This window comes from Cryptotermes secundus, unplaced genomic scaffold, assembly GCF_002891405.2.
Source record: "Cryptotermes secundus unplaced genomic scaffold, Csec_1.0 scaffold976, whole genome shotgun sequence".
NCBI lineage: Eukaryota > Metazoa > Arthropoda > Insecta > Blattodea > Kalotermitidae > Cryptotermes > Cryptotermes secundus.
The window spans coordinates 95,487-113,370 of record NW_019734370.1 but is presented as its reverse complement, the minus strand read 5'-3'; the positions used below and the strand labels follow the sequence as shown (position 1 = coordinate 113,370).

The following is a 17,884-nucleotide window of genomic DNA, read 5'->3' as shown; positions in this document are numbered from 1 at the left end:
ATAGGAAATGAATTAGGCAACCACCAACTTTCAAATGTTTTCCTATTCGTCATTCATGAATCACTGTGTCATTCGGCTCTGCATAGGCCGCTATACTCGAAGCGTAACGCAGTAACAACACAAATAAATTAACCCTCTAGATCCCGAAACTCATATAATCAAAATATGATTTCAAAGCGTACCTCATAGGAAACGCATTACGTCACCACTACAGAGCCAAACCGGTTAATGCTGTTTAGGGAAACAGTAACTGTTTATTATGAGAACCATAAGGAACACACAAATAATACAGAGATTCAGTTCATACCTCACAGAAAACACATTTCGTCTCCGGTACAAAGCCCAACCGGTTATTGCTGTTTATTGTGAGAACCATACGGAACTTACAGGTACACTGTGCGGGAAACTTGCAGTCTCTTTAAATATTAAACTAGGTGGTACTTATAGTAACCACTGTTCCTTATAGGATGTGTTGATCCCTGAAATTAAAAGCTTAAACAGTTGACGTATCGTCTATACATGGCTTCATTAACCGCCAAATCCTTTAATGCTAACAAAGTCGTCCCTCTGCTTGAACTCATTAATCACTATGCCAGGAAGTCTTACGGGGCAGTAGATGTATAGATCCAGGTTTTATAGCCCTCAGCACTATTTGGAGGTGAGTGGTCAGCATCACGCGCCGGCCGCTTTACCTCAGGGAAATAGCCTCCGGTACCCTTTGGATAGGAAGCTGGGTGGGCCCCAGAACCGATCTGGACAACGTGGGAAAGAGAAAGTTCTATATCCTACCGGGACTCGAACTCCGACCCCTCGGACGTCCAGCCAGTAGTCAGTCGCTATACCGCCTGCGCTACCCCGGCTCTCCCTCTGACACTAACAGCGTAGTTAAATAAACTACAAATGAAGATAATTTGATAAAATCACTAATTTGTGATGGTAATTTGCGTGGTAAAGACTGAAAGTTTTGTTTTATGTTGCGTTGACTGGAAGATGCTTATTCCGGACCACTGTCAGGATTTCTGTGTACCTCCTCCGTCTGAACTACTCTGCGAGCAAGACAGGGTTGCTCCAGAACTAACAAGTAAGAGTGTCTCCCCTGGGAGGCCTCCCACACTTGTGCCACAGGCAGCACAGGTATCCCGCGCTGCTCCCCTCACTGTTATGCGCAGAATGAGTGCTGTGCCTCAACTTCACCGTACTGCATGATGACATATCGCTAAACCTTCGGAGATGATTCAAGTCCTACCGCCGGTTACAAACCCTTTCAGGCTTCTTAAAGTGAAAGAGATAAGGGGAAATCTGGGGGTGCGAAAGTGACATGTTACAATTAAGGGGGTACACAGAAAAACAATTTCGACTTGAAGGTTCCCAGGCAGTGCCCCCTCCGGGTACACGTACGTTTTAGAGAGGGTAAAGGTTTGGGAAGTGAAAAGTTAAAGATTTGAGTTGGGGACTTCGTTATGAGCAGAGGACAAAATTTGAACTTGGGGTTCAGCGAAAATATTTGGAATTAATTTTGATATTAACGCCGAAAGACCTAAATTGGAGTAAAAATTATATTAACATTTCGAGGGATAATTTAGGTCGAAATTTTGACATTACGATTGGCTGGGGGAGGGGAGCTGCATGTGAAGCATGCAGGGCCACATGGAATTTTGGGTTTCATCTAAATCTATATAAATAAATTCAGTCCGTACCTCATAGGAAACACATTACGTCTCCTCTACAAAGCCCAACCTGTTAATGCTGTTTATTGTGAGACCCGTACGGAACACATAAATACACTGCGTGGGCAGAATGCAAGTTCTTTACATTGTAAAAGCAGGTGATATATGTAGTTACCGCTGTGTTAAATTAAAGCTTAAAGGGGAAGCGGGCAACTTCACGTGCAATTCCAGAAAGAATGAGACTAACAGAAAGAGCATGCGCCCCTATGCGGTGATTATTAACAGAGATACTTGGTGCAACGAGCCCAGTATGTTTCCCTCGTATTTACTGCAGAATTGTTGTAAAGAAATGTGTGCGTACATTCACTGCTTGCCCATTATAGCTACAGAACAACTTAGAAGTCTCTAGGATCGACTACAGATACCTTACTTTTACATAATACATATTTAAAAATTAAACAAAGCATCTGTTGCCATTTCGCCACTAAGCACCTTTTCTGCTCTGGTGATAAACCTGAACAGAGAAATGTTTCTATATGATCGTGGTAGGCTTGTATGGAGCAAGTATAGAACAAGTTAGGAAATACATGCAGAGCATAACAATTCTCGCGCGATCACTCAATCTGATTATATGCAAAACTGCAGGAGACATACGGAGGAAGTGCACTGAAAGTAACCCGCGTGCTTCATTACCCTATACAAATTTCCGTCGAAACATTTGGCAAATTACATTCCGAACGCGCGCAGAAACATATGAAAGGCATTCGCTCACTGTTGCTCGATTTTGACAAAAACTGGAATCTCCTAATTAGTCAACATCCAGCTCATTAATTTTCAATAAATTGAGTTTAGCTGTTGTTTTCTTACAAACGGACAGAGAGACGAGGGAAAACTAATATGAACTTTTTCTTTTGTTACGGACGTGACAAAGAAAGTTATTACGGCTGTCTTTGTCGCAATTTAATTCATATATTCTGACAGAGACGCGAAGTAACAGTAAAGTTGTCCCTCTGCCAAAATAATTAAGAACTATGCCATGAAGACATATGGAGGAGTGGAGGTATAGCTCCGCCAATTTTAATCTCTGCGTTAGATGGAGGCGAGTCTTCAGCTTCATACCCCGAACCCTTTATCCCCTGCAGGGAAAGAGCCCCCCACTGCCCACTGGATAGAAGTCTCAGAGCCCGTGCGTCTGAACGCTGTTGAGAAGAGGAGCATCTCTAATCTGACGGGTATTGAACCCCGGCCATGCCACCCGTAGCCCTTCGCTATGCAGACTGAGGTATTCCGATCTGCTGCAGACATGAAGATGGAAACGTTTGAGGCATCAGACAGAGTGAGAATGCTTTCACGTTAAAATTGAGGCGGCCGTATAGGTCAGAGACGGCTGACTAGTGTCGGTGTGGTGAATACATTCTCCTGGAGTTCAACCGAGAGACACGCTGATCGTGCCCATCCAATCCTAGATATAATTTCATGACAGCTTCTGTAGGTACATTCTGTCATCTTTCCTAACAGGAACTGCTTTAAAGCCCCGTTTCGTGCTGTAAGCTTTGTTTAGTTTGCAATGTGGCGTATAGACCCGTTTCCAGGCAGCGACAGCGAAACAGACAACGAAACATTCGCTGCTAGGCAACAGATCTTAATAAGCAGGAGCAGACGGCCACCGTCACGGCACGGCTCGGTAAACACGTTTCAGCGGCAGCAGACACGCATACAGAAATTGAGGAACTGTTGGAAACGGTGTTTTCTACTGTCAGTGCAAAGGGGTTATATAACTAGGCTACCAGCCTGGGAACCCAGGAAAAGAAAACCCAGTGCCTGGGGGTATAATCGGGCTACCCTATTCCCGGGGGATATAAATACGGCGACGTGGCCCTCGAGGTTGGGGGGAGGGGGGCCTCGAATCTGAGACAATAAAATATGGTCATGAGTCCCGCGGGACTCTGACCTGAGAATGTCTGCGCTGGCGAGGACCAGCAACAATTGCAAACGACAAACCCATCCGACGATGTTACACGAGGATTATAACCGCAAGCGTTCAGTTGTAAAATAAAATTATTGGTCGTGAGTCTCAAGGGGCTTGTCGCCAAGACGAACTGATTGGCGGTAAACCGTCAGTCGTTAAGTAACTCTGACTCTGACTGACTCTGAGAGCTCACAAAGTCGGGCAGTGAAGGGAAGACGAGGAGCTTGGTATGAAATGGCCGCCAGCCTGACTGTCTGCTGGAAGGGGGCCGCCGATAGGAGAGGGCTTGAGCACAGAAGCAGAGGAATAGCTGCTTTTAAAAGCCGTTATCAGGAAACATCTAGTGAAGACATTGCAGGCTGGAGTGAAGCTAAAATCAAGTGGAATTACAAACTCAGTGTTAAAGTGGTGAATAAATAATATCAAATCCAAAAGCCGGTGGGGTGTCACTCCATCACGTGACAGTATTGTCGGAATTTATGACCACAAAGTATCGTGTTAGTCTGAACACAAGACGAGTTTTTCTTCAGACACTGCTTCTTATAAATGAGGTGTTGCCTTGTTTTCGGGTCCTTAAAATTACATACGAAGACAGTGAATAAGAAAGGCAACCCTGACTTTCTCACTGGAGGAACTGGAGTCGCGTCACGTTCTGGTTTACACGGTACGCAGCTGCCATCCAGGGAAACTGTTAAATCTGCCTACGGAAAACGCGTGCAGTTTTGCGTGCCCTGCGACTAGACACGCTGTGCGACGAAAGTATCAAAGTATCAAAATTCATTAACAACTTCTCAGTTATTTCAGAACGCTCGGCGTCGAATGGCTGGCTTAGTGTTACAGTGCCCGTTGAGAGAGCTTCAAAGCTTATAAATCACAAATAGCTTAATCTGAACTTTCCTCAGTCACACCGCCCCCCCCATTTACAGCCGTAGAGTTCTTCCCGGAGACCACACAACCAATTTCCTTTACCCCCCTTCGACCCTCCATTAATAACAACCAGGCTTTTTTTATTGCTAGTGGGGTGGGACTAAGTCCCTTGTACTGCGGCCACTTCTGGCCTATTCTACCAGCCCCAGATGATAGGTGAGGGTGATTGTGGAACAATTGGTGGAATGAAGATTGGCAGGGGAAACCGAAGTACTCGGAGAAAACCTGCCCCAGCTCCAATTTGTCCACCACAAATCCCACTTGACCAGATCCGGGCCGCCGCGGTGGGAAGCCAGCGACTAACCGCTTGAGCTATGGCGCGGCCCAACAACCACGCTTACTCATGGAGCTGAGCCCTTCATGAGGAGCCGCCAAATCTGCAGCTACTCAAGGATTTCCCAGCATTTTATGGAACCCGAAGGTTCATTACCGTGTTCACAAGAGCCCTCCACCGGTCCCTATCCTGAGCCAGATAAATCCAATCCATATCACATCCTATCTCTCTGAACCATTTTAATATTGTCCACCCACCTACGCCTTGGTCTTCCTAGTGGTCTAATGCATTCCTCGTCTCCCCCAGTCGTGCTACATGCCCTGCCCATCTCATCCTCCTTGACTTGATCATTCTAATTATACTTGGAGAAGAGTACAAGTTATGAAGCTCCTCATTATGCAGTTTTCTCCGACCTCCCGTCACTTATAACAACCTACAGTTTTGAAAAAAAAAAAAAAAAAAGACTACGTGAACAAAGCTATTTATTACCCATGTTGTTAACACGAGGAGAAGCAAGCAAATATTAACGTTACTGTCAAGCCAAAATGATGTTAATTTGTCTCTGCTTTACAAGGGGAATCTGCGGTTTCCAATCCCCATTTTGGAAGCAATTAATTCTCGCTGTCTATGTACAAAGCAGAGTAAATATGCAGCATGAATAAAGGGTTTCATGTGCTCGCCAATTTCTCTAAGCAAATCGCGCAGCAGCTCGCGACTTAACGCTTAAGCACAAGTTTCCTGAAAGTATTTATTTAGCAGTTATCTCATAAGTCACAAATGTTTGTTTGTTTGTTCGTGCTCAATGCATTTATCACGAGAGGACTGTTCTGTTAAGCCTTTCCTCTAAGCGTCTTCTCAGTCCACAGAAACTGGAGCCTTCGTTTCGCCTCAACCGCAGCCAGTGCCGAGGGGCTTTGCACCGTCATTCTCCAAGTATCACGTCAAGGAGGATGAGATGGGCAGGGCATGTAGCACGAATAGGGGAGACGAGGAATGCATATAGGATATTGGTGGGAAAGTCAGAAGGAAAGAGACCACTGGGAAGACCAAGGCGTAGGTGGGTGGACAATATTAAAATGGATCTTAGAGAGATAGGATAGGATGGTATGGATTGGATTGATCTGCTCAGGATAGGGTCCAGTGGAGGGCTCTTGTGAACACGGTAATGAACCTTCGGGTTCCATAAAATGCTAGGAAATTCTTGAGTAGCTGCAGAATTGGTGGCTATTCCAGAAGGGTTCAGCTCCATAAGTAAGTAATATTTCCAGAACGAAACTGCAATCAGACTCGCCACGCCGGATATCTCGGTGAACACACAGACTGCTTAGCCATGCGTTGACTGTTCAGGGTATGACGTCACCTCAAAGATGATCCAGACAAAGTTTATCTAAATGGAGCCCCTGAAACTTTATCAAGAACCTTAGTCAGTGGAGTTCCCTAATGAATTCTATTACGTCCTTTACAATGTTAGGTTCCTGAGCAAACTTCGTTGCACGGTCATCACAGGTTCTAAGCATCGATGCTGTTGACCGACGTGCGGACTGAAGGGTGACGGCAAAATGGCGTTGGGAAAATGAAGCGTGAGTTACCGAGGTTCTGAACAGTCGTGACCACGATGACTGCTGCTGTCCTCGGGAATGTGACGCCGTATAATCTGATACACTGTACTGTACTGGCGTCATTCCGTCAGACAGTAATCTTCAAAATATTTACGTTAAGAGTAGACCAACTGGAAATACAAAGGCAGAAGCAATATACAAACTTTCTTTACTCACTCTTTTGTCTATGAAGATGGATTCAGTACGTTTCTCCGAAACGTCGATGAATTTATATAGTGGTATGCGCGGCGCTATTTCTCAGAAATCAGCACTCTTCATGCTAACCTCTGTAAGAAGAGAACGTTCATTTTCTTTGAATGATCCCATGCTTCCTCCACTCACAGATTGCGGTGAGGCTGTCAGCATTCCTGACACCATTACCCCAGGAAGACACCTAGTACTCATTTCTGTTAGAGCTGAGTCAACCCCCGGGCCATAATGCGGCTGGAAGGATTAGGTCAATTGAAAACTCAAATGACCTCATCAGGAATCGAACTCGCGACCTTCCGGCTTGCAGCATAGTGCCTCAACCAACTACGCCACCGCGTGCCCCCCCACTGGGTAATGTACTGGTGTCATATGTTAGCCCCGTAAAGCAGCGTGGCTGTTACTTGTACCGACCGCTTTAACGTAAAGAACTTGACACAATAAACAGCATTAACAGTCTTTTCTTTGGAATGGAGGTGCAGTGTGTTTCTGGTAGACATTACATTTACTGCATTTATATAATGTAGAGGAGTTTCATAGCCATGAGGTCCTGCGACCGAACGTCACTTCAAGCAAATGCTGATGTAATTCCCAAGTTCAAGCTGATATTACGTACTCCTCCGGTAGCCCTCCCTCTATTGTAAAGGCCCCTAAATTCCTTAATTCTCAATCAGCCTGAAAATCAAACAATAACGCGGCCCATGTATAAAATTACTATGAACATCGACAATACGGTCAAGGATCCCAGGCTATTGAACACCTGAATGCTTCTGTACGAAGCCTACGGTCTGGCGTGTCTCCCTCCCAAATTTCTTGTACCTTCCTTTACTTGAATTCGGACTTCAAAGGGGTGTGTCAGTCTGTTGTGAGGTGACACCCACCAGAAATGCCTCCTGTTGCAGGCGAGGTCCAGTCTCCGCTACCCGTCATCCTGTACGTCCACGGAGAGTCCTACGAGTGGAACTCTGGAAACCCTTACGACGGCAGCGTCCTGGCCAGTTACGGGCACGTCTTGGTTGTCACCATTAACTTCCGGCTCGGGGTACTTGGTGAGTTTCACTGTCACACTGTTCACTTTTCAGGTAGTGGTTACAATAGATACCAGCTGCATTAACATTAAGGAAGGGCCGCGCCATAGCTCAAGCGATTAGTCGCTGGCTTCCCACCGCGGCGGCCCGGGTTCGATCCCGGGGTCTGGTCAAGTGGGATTTGTGGTGGACAAAGTGGCACTGGGGCGGGTTTTCTCCGAGTACTTCGTTTTCCCTTGCCAATCTTCATTCCACCAAATTCTCCATCGTCATAATCACCCGAGGGAGGCTACAATAGGCCAAACAGCGGCCGCCGTGCCGAGTGGACCCAGTTGGACTCCACCCCCCACAAAGGGAATTGTTGAAAAGATTAAGGAATCCTGCATTCTGCCCAATGAGTGTATCCCTGTGTTCCGTATGGTCCTCACAACAAACAGCGACTGTTTCCCTGAACAGCATTAACCGGTTGGACTCTGTAGCGGAGATGTAATGTGTTTCTTGTGAGGTACGGACAGAATGTGTACATTATTTGTGTGTTCCGTGTGGTTCTCACAATAAACAGCGACTGTTTCCCCAAACAGCATTAGCCGGGTGGACTCTGTAGTGGAGACGTAATGTGTTTCCTGTGAGGTACGGACTGAATCTCTATATTATTTGTGTGTTCCGTGTGGTTCTCACAATAAACAGCATTAACCGGTTGGGCTTTGTAGCGGAGACGTAATGTGTTTCCTGTGAAGTACAGACTGAATCTGGAGGATCTGAGGAAAACTACGAAAACATCTGACATGCAGTTTCCCGGATAAGATTCGAACCGAAAATTTCCAGGATATGAGCACACTCGCTTAATATCTGCAGACTGAAAAGTAATGTAACAATACCCTGGGTGGAGAACTTGTATTCCTGCTCGTTAATTTTAACAGTTAATTAATTGCGATTTCCTGTAATGAAGTAACATTGCACTAAACGATTAAGTAAATTAATCCGTGGATTAATCAGCTAAAAGTGAAACATCACTGTATGAAGGATGTTCATAAAATCCCATCCCAGTCTTACTAATTATTTAAACCCGTTTGATCTTCGGATTAGAGAGAACCCAAGATTAAGCTGCAGACGGGCATACAGACAGGCACATGCAGGTCCCTGATAGGGTGCTGAAGAAGCCTCAGGGTAAAAATAATGGAAAGATTCTGTGACACATTGCGCTTGATCCCACAGTGCTCATGCAATTTATTTCGTAGACGAAAGAGCGGCAGAGGGTGACATCTATACGTGAAGATAACAAACTGCCTACATACCGCTTCATTTAGTGGCGACGGTTACACCGCGGTGCCAGTCACTGACAACCACAAATGGCATGACAGCTGCTGAGACAGGCAGGTCGCCCTAATACATCCGATCCGGGATTGAACACGGAACTGCGGGTCTGCGTTCACTCGAACACGGAGCAGCATGCATCCAAATATAGGCCCGTATTGTGGCCAAGCTGTACGCCACACTTAGCTAATGGTAAAATCAAATTTGGATTTGTTTTCAGTATTCACGTGATAACAGTAGGACAGTCCCTCACCTAATTACTCTGCTGTCTGTGAGCCCTCAAATGGTTGGACGACTGAAACATAACATTCAAACCTAAAGTAATATTTATTTGCTCAATACCGACAAGAGTTGGGATAGCTCAATTTGTACATCTACGGGCTACGGGCTTGATGGTCCAGGTTCAATTCCCAGCAGTGCAAGACTCTTTTCCTCTCCATGTCGTCCAGACCAGCTCTGGGGCCCAACCAGCCACCTATCCAATGGGTACCGAGGGCTTTTTCCTCGAGGGTAAAGCGGACGGGACGTGGACCTGATATTACACCTCCAGCTGTTTACATGGTGTGGTGCTTCGCCGTTGCGTACTTCAGCAGGCCGTGCCATGGCTCAGGCGCTTAGTCGCCGGCTTCCCACCGTGGCGGCCTGGGTTCGAGCCCAGGACAGGTCATATGGGATTTGTGATGGACAAAGTGGCACTTGAACAGGTTTTCTCAGGCTACTTCAATTTCCTCTGCCAATTCTTGTTCCATCGACTGCTCCACACTCATCATCTATCATCCGGGCTTGGTACAATAGGCCAGTTAGTGGCCGACGTCCGCGCCATAGCTCAAGGGGTTAGTCGCTGCCTTCCCACCGCGGCGGCCCGGGTTCGATCCCGGGTCTGGTCAAGTGGGATTTGTGGTGGACAAAGTGGCGCTGGGGCGGGATTTCTCCGAGTACTTCGGTTTCCCCTGCCAATCTTCATTCCACCAAATTCTCCATCACCATAATCACCCGGGGCAGGTACAATAGGCCAATCAGTGGCCGCCGTGCTGAGTGAACACAGTTGGACTCCACACTCCACTAAGCGAATTAAATTAATTAGTGGCCGACGTACGAAGTGGACTCAGTTTCAACCCCCTCCCCAAAAGGAAAGACTACCACCTACAGTACGTCTGCATGAAACACGGTCTGTTCCAGCCCACAGGGTAGGCGCTAGGGCGGCATATTCTGGGAAACAAAATATGAACCGGTTTCACACCCCGGCGACCTTCATTTCCACACTCAGCAACGGGCATTTCCAAAATGTCTATAAATTATTAACAATGTAATTAAGCAAATTGTTTTCCAGTGACGCCTGAGTCTCGTTCAGTCATCTTCCATTATGCCACCAGATTATAACGTCCCGAACCAAAACATTTGTGATTAAACCAATTAAAACGGATAATCGGTTTAACATCAACCGGTTGTATGACCCGATGGAATGATCGGCGATACTTCCTCTGTCAAATTAATTAATCTGTGGTCATCAATGTCTAGCTGCATTTTGAGCGCGGCTTTTTAACCCAAGTGCAGAAGCACTCTTCATTCACTCGGCACTGATTAATCCAAAACAAAGCAGAGTTCGAACACGTAGCAATTAATGCAATCGTTTACATGCTATTCACGAGACTCCCCCTGCCGACTTTATTTCGTGTTTATGGCATCGAAAGAAACATCTGCCGTCTATCAACAGCGAAAGCAAGCTACGTACAGTACAAAGGCAGGCATAACCTGCTACCGTGAAAACTGCAAGCACCTGCGGTTCTCTTTATTAAAGCCTAAGGATGGAACAAACTAGCAGCGATCAGCGGGCTGTGTCCAAGATGTTCATCAATGCCTTATTACGTTACGTTACGTTATGTTATGGGTTATTTCCTGGTAGATTTGACAAATGTTGGTTTCCGCGATAATGAAAAAATACAAGGCTACTATAAAAGATTCATTCGTTTTTAAAAACACTATATTTTCCAAAGAAATGCATGTACAAATATGATTGATATATAAAAAGAACCGTAAACTCACCAAGTTTGTATTGTGTGCACCAGTTGGCAGCACGAGTTCAGTGCCTTTACAAAATGGCGACAAAGCAAGAAAAAGTTTTTGTTTGTTGGAATATGCGAGGTGTTCGTCTCTTATAGCAGTGCAACGCGCATTCAAAAGAGAGTACGGAAAAGAACCGCCATGTAAACAAAACATTTTGCGGTGGTATCGGCAATGTTCGTCGCTACCTACACAATGAACTTCGGCATCGCTGGATTGGGCGTGTTGGTGAGGATGACGTAGCTCTGTTCAGTTGGCCCCCCAGATCACCTGATCTAACGCCTTGTGACTTCTTACTTTGGGGGTACATTAAGGATCGTGTTAACGTACCCCCACTGCCAAGAACGCATCGATGCTGCAGTGATGACCATTGACAGGATGATGCTACAGTCTGTGTGGAACGACTCGACTACAGCCTGGACGTGCGTCGTGTGACCCTAGGGGCACACATAGAACATTTGTAGAGTGTGAAGAAAACTTGGTGAGTTTACGGTTCTTTTTATATATCAATCATATTTGTACGTGTGATGCTTTGGAAAATATAGTGTTTTAAAACTAATGAATCATTTATAGTAGACCTGTATTTACACGAGCTTTGTGTGAGATTGCTTGCAGTAGCACAAGACCATGTAGCAGGAAGCGATGAATAGTGAATAATGAAACGCGAAAGATATCAAAGGATGTGGTACTGGTCTAATTAAAGGTAAGTGACGAACCCCCCGAAACGTCTCTCTCAGACCATCCGGTAAGTTAAGGCACGGATGATAATTACTAGATGTTCGCTGGAGCTGAGCAGTTGCCGTCAGATAAGGGTGAAGTTCTTCCTGCGCTTAATTAATGAGACTTGGGGGACGTGGAGATATAGCTGTAGATGGAAATGGTCAGCTTCACGCTTCGGCCGCTTTACCCAGCGGAAAGAGCCGTATATATAGAACAGGATCTTGGATAGGCCCCAGAGCCAGTCTGGGAGAAGATAAATATCTTTTGCTCTGCCGGAAATCGAACCCTGATTCCTCAGTCATCCGACCCCTAGTCTAGTTGCCATATCGACTGAGCAATCCTGGCTCATTTGCAGTCCCACGTTCATAGTAACGCATCCTGTACCATTATCTCAATGTAGGTCTGTAACACCTTGCTCCATGGAGAAAACGTAATTTGAGAAGCCAATAGTTGCTCATCTAGACAAAAAATTCCAAGAATCTTGTATAACACAAGGGCTCATTAGAGTGAAGACTGTATTCGCACCGCGCAGCACGGCAGAAGTTTGCCGACGTTTCGGACTAACATATCGCTTCCATCTTAAGGCTCGAAGAGTAAATGACGCAAGCAGCAAGAAAAGCTTTGCATTACGTCGGCAAACTTCTACCAGACTACATGACGTCACATCCCGCAATACTGTATTCTTCATAGTCACTGCCACGTGAGCCTCAAATTCAACATGGCTGCTTGCCGTGTTCAAAGAAGCCGCCACTGGACCCCATGAATCCAGTTCCATTTTAATACTGCCACCCCATCTATGCCTGGGTCTTCCAAATGACCTTTTCCTTTCAGGTATCTCCTCATAACCTTCGTACATATCGTACACAATACCGTTCATCGCTCCTTCATTCTGCGCTGAAATTTCTTCTGTAGACCTCTCATGACATGCGGGATTTTACTCCGTTAGAATGTTGAACTGAAGGTAAGAAAAGGTAAAGCTATCGTTGCAACAGGCCGTGAAGGCCAATAGGGTTGTGAAATGTCGAGGCTCCCATATTTTCTCTAGGCAATCAATCGGTTCATAGATGGCGGTAAGATTGTCAGCCTTACGCGCCGGCCGCCCTTTACCCCCCAAAAATATTCCTGGTACTCATTTCTGTTAGAGGCTGAGTCGACCCCAGGGCCACAGTGCAGCTGGAAGGATTAGGTAAATTAAAAAATCCATCTCATTGGGACTCGAACCCGCGATCTTCCGGCTTGTAGCATTTTGCCTCAACCAACTGCGCTACCGCGTGCCCCGTTGAACTGAAGAACAGCTCTATTCTGACTTGTTGACAGCAATGCAGAAGCCTGACCGTTGTAGACTACGACCTTCTGCCGTGTAACGTCCGACGTTTCGGAGGTCCGTATCGCCTTCATCTTCAAGGTCAGATAGGAAGACAAGCAAAAATCCACCGGAAACAGGCGGAAATCTATTGGCTTACTCTTCGATCCTTAAGATTATGGCGATATATACCCCGAAACGTCGGACTCTTTTCAGCAATACAAGGTGTTAAGCCCAGAAGACCGTATCGTTCACAGCTGCTGTGAGAGCTTAGAATCCAACATGAGGGCGGTTTATTCTATAAACAAGCAAAATCCCATTCACACCACAGCCTCTACATAAATACATAGAAACAAACCTGACATGTGTCACTGGGGGGTGGAAGTCTCCAATAAGCCGCATCTAACAGTGTCTACATGCTGTGAATACTTTGCTTGATTGCAAAGTCTAATAACCACATCCACAAAGCCACAAAACCACCAGGTCTCATCAATACGTGGCTGATAACTTCATTCATAAGACAGGAGCATCAGTGGAAATATTGGAGTTCTCTGCTGCGGAATTCTTGTGGTGGAACATTCTCATATCCAAAAAATTAATTTAAATTCCTGGAATATTTAAACCGTACCATCATTAGCATGTTCGCAACTGTAAAGTCCCCTGTACTTAAACAAGCAGCATCATGTCATAAGCACGTAAGCTAAGTTCCATGCGCTGTTTCAACTTCAAGGCCTGTTTTTTAAGTGCTTCTTCATTTTTATTACACAAAAACATTTGGACTGGTTGAGTGGTCCAGTAAATGTATGGGCCATTCGGTCTGCAAGATAAATCCTATATTCAGTACACTGGACAGGTGGAACGAGAATAAGCTGCATCCTTGGAAGATAGGTTGCGTGGATGGGCTGGTTCATGACTGGATCCCACTGCAGGCTTTGCTACTGATCCTTCAGATTATATTAGTAAGATGGGTCTTAGGGAGAGAGATTGTGAGGAGCGCAACTGGCTCATGATCACAGCCAATAGCGAGCTTTGATTCTAACAGCCATGAACCTTTGGGTTGTCCTGTCGGAGATTTTGTATAGATGTTGCTCAACATGGTAAGGAAAGTTTAACTGACAGGCTTTTAGTCCTCCAAAGCTAAGTGACTGCTAAGGGGGTGCCATAGCTCAAGTGGTTAGTCGCTGGCTTCCCACCAGGGTCTGCTCAAGTGGGATTTCTGGTGGACAAAGTGACGCTGGGGCAGGTTTTCTCTGAGTCCTTCAGTTTCCCCTGCCAATCTTCATTCCACCAAATTCTCCATCATAATCACCCGGGGCAGGCTACAATAGGCCAATCAGTGGCTGCCGTGCTGAGTGGACCCAGTTGGACTCCACCCCCCACTAAGCGAATTAAAAAAAATTAATAAAAAATTAAATGAATGCTATATACCACCTGGTATAACATAACAAAATTCTGCATTTTGTTTACAAGAATATTTATCAGTTCTCAGAAAAAAAAACTTCCTTAAACAGCTTAATCGGCTTTTAACGAAGATGTGTGTCTTCTATCAGGTAGCAACCAAAGTTTCAAATATTTAAATTAATGTCAAGCTCATGGAGTTAGGTATGGTTAATTTGCATTTAATTTTGAAATATTTAAATTCTTATAATTATGTATTTCATGTAAACTCAAAATAAAAGTAAAGTTATTCATGGTATGTCAGACACACAGAGAGACATTAAGGAAACACATTTTTCACTTGAGTATTAAACTGAGAAAATGGTCGGGCGCACACTCAGACTGCCTTATTGACAGCTGCCCAGTTAATCTTTGGGTAGCAAACTGAGTCACATACATTCTGCTCACAGACAGGAACAGCACTCAAAACCCCACTGCCCTCTATCTTTCCTACTCTAGGTAAATGCTATGGTGAGATTGAGATTAGCTTTCTCTAAGGGGCCGAAGAGAGTACCCCCCCCCCACACCTGAAAACGGAGACATCGGGTTTTCTATGTTCTAAAATACCGGGTGATGGAAAAAATAAAAAAATCCAGTAATCCTGTGTGTTATACACCATGGTCAGAACCCTCTATAACCTGCTATGGTGTGTGTCTGGATCTAAAATGGTTTCCTAATTTGGGTACAGAACATTTTGTGGCTACAAATTGTATCTCGGGCTGTTCAGAGCAGAATGTTATCTTTTGTCCTGAAGAAGGAATCAGTACCATTTGAAACGTTGGTGAAGTTCTACCATGCTACACAGCATCACATGCAGAAGACAGTATTCTGTATAGTCATGAGAAACTCAAATGTCAATCAAACAAATGTCTGTATTAATATTTTAAATAACAACAATTGTGAATTTTATGTCTGTAAAGCTTTACTGAAATTAATAATTCACTCCAGCTATTTACAATAATTTATGCACAATACAACTATACATATCTCTGAAATAATATCAACACCATCTACAGGGACTGGGCCTTTTGACCCACTCCAGTCCCAGGGATAGTCAAACTGGTCCTCCCACCTCTTCAATGGTCTGCCTCTTTCCCTTCTTCCTTTTGGGTGGTAATCAAACAGCTCATGAGGAATTCGGTCAGTTGGCATTCTTAAGATGTGTTCACAGTAATTTTGTTGATATTCATTTATTTTTTCCATGTAGATCGAATATATGCTGCTTCGCTCTCTGAAAAGTATTTAGCGAATTTCAAATGAGAAGATGGCTTTATTTCAATTTGTAGCAAGTTATTAATTTAAATAACAAATTTAAATAATCATTGTTTAGTTTATATTAAAATTATAATTAAACACTGAGAAATCATTAGTTACAAAATGGGGAAAATGGAACAAAAATATACATTTTAGTTACTACAGAACATCTGATTAAAATTTGATCTTCATCAGATGGTGAAAGGTTAATACAGTCCTGATAAGTGAGCACTACTTATGGGTTTTATAGCACCAGAAGAGCTGGATGCATGCCTTAAAATTAAATTGTCTGTTTTGTCAATCCTGCACAGATAAGACAGTCCACAGATTCCATGGCACATTTTGCTGAATGAAAATTGATTTCTCCTGTTCTGTTGTTCACACTGTGACCAACAACAGGAAATAATCTGAGAAGTATTCAGTTGGAACCCCCCCAGTACCCCATCAGATGGACAGGGAAGACAGAAAATCTCTTCAATTTCAGTTCTGTTGCCCTTCTCTTTAATGCTGTCTTGGCATTAGTTATAGAGCTGTACTGTGTAAATAAACCAGAATTCTGTATTTCCCATAAGGCCCCCCATACACACAGTTTTGCCTTCCGATTGACCTTACAGGCAAAACTTTCACAGTTTGCCCTCTCCCGTTCCTTCCCCATACACGCGCAGATAAACCGGCAGGCTTCATGCCACAGTCATGGTCTTCCAGCCTATATTGCTGACTCACACACGTCACGTGCTACAGTCCTGCAGGTAGAACTGACGGACTGATGGCTTTCCTACAGGCCAACAGTCAACACGATTGGCCGGCCGGCCACACCACACACATCAGTTTTGCCTTTCAGTCTTCAACTGTGCAGGCCGAACGGAAGGCCAAAGTGTGTGTGTGTATGGGGGCCCTAAGAACTGGTTTCAATATAGAAACAGGCTGAAGAGTGGATGGCCAAGGAATCGGGGTTCCTCAACAGCGTCCAGACTGGCTCTGGAGCCAACCCAGCCTCCTGTCCTATGGGTGAAGCTGATCACATGCCTACATATAGTGCCTAGGTTAAGAATGTGTGGACCCACATATCCTCTCCCGTCTACTTCATGGTGTAGTGCCTAATTAATTAAGCACAGGGACCACATTACTTTAGCAAAATATTATAGAAGTGAATCTAGCATGCAATGGAAGATCAGCAAGTTGGCAAAAACTGACATGTGACTTTTTAAACTGCCAGCTCATGTGTTTCAAGATACAGGGGCAGAATTTGTTGATAGCTATGGAACTGTCAGTTTCTGTAACAGGAAACTTCTTAAGCAATTAAATATGGGATGCACAGGGAAGTCACAGGCAAAGGACACAATTACAATGAAATTATTGTTTTCATTATCAGTTCACTAAGGTTATCCTGTTTGGCCAAGGAACAATGCATTCCCATAATTGTTAATTTCAAAGTTACTAGATTTACATACACAACAGTGATTTACAGAAACATGTATTACTGTGCTTTCACCTGCATGGAATGTCATATTCTTTGCTTCAACCCTTTTCTCTTTTGCACACCATGTCAAAATTTACCTTTTGTTCATTGATGAAAATGAACAATTGGCATTTGTTACAGGCACAACAGAGCACCATTAACATTGAACTGGAATCACGCTCCCTGTCAGGGTCACTTCAAAGCCACCTGATAATCTCATCATGTCCCTAAGACCACAAGTACAGCCCTCAAACAGCATGACTGATCTTAATTAAACTCAATATGCTCAACCTATGAAAAATCTTATGAAGGTATCTCCAGTTTGTTTCATTTCATGAGTCACGTTACATACAGTTCTGGCCATTCTCAGACAGTTAGTCGCCCAATTCCCACCTCCGCAGCCTGGGTTCTATCCCAGGTCATGTGGAATTTATAGTGGGCAAAGTGCCATTGGGGCAGCTTTTCTCCAAGTACATCAGTTTCCCCTGCCAATTCTCAATCCACCAACTGCTCTATATTCATTAATTATTCTATCATAAACACTGTATAGACTTTTTTTTTTAATTTGCTTAGTGGGGGGTGGAGTCCAGCTGGGTCCACTCGGCACGGCGGCCACTGATTGGCCTAATGTAGCCTGCCCCGGGTGATTATGATGGTGGAGAATTT

General features: G+C 44.6%; 1 protein-coding gene across 1 annotated transcript in view; it reads left to right on the top strand.

The window, feature by feature from the left end:
* The window catches only part of LOC111868941 (neuroligin-4, Y-linked), a 233,384-nt gene that overhangs the window by 180,927 nt on the left and 34,573 nt on the right, over nt 1–17,884 (top strand). The window contains exon 3 of the mRNA XM_023860069.2: nt 7,545–7,691. Within this exon, the coding sequence (XP_023715837.1) occupies nt 7,545–7,691 (147 nt within the window). The remainder of the gene's footprint in view (nt 1–7,544; nt 7,692–17,884) is intronic.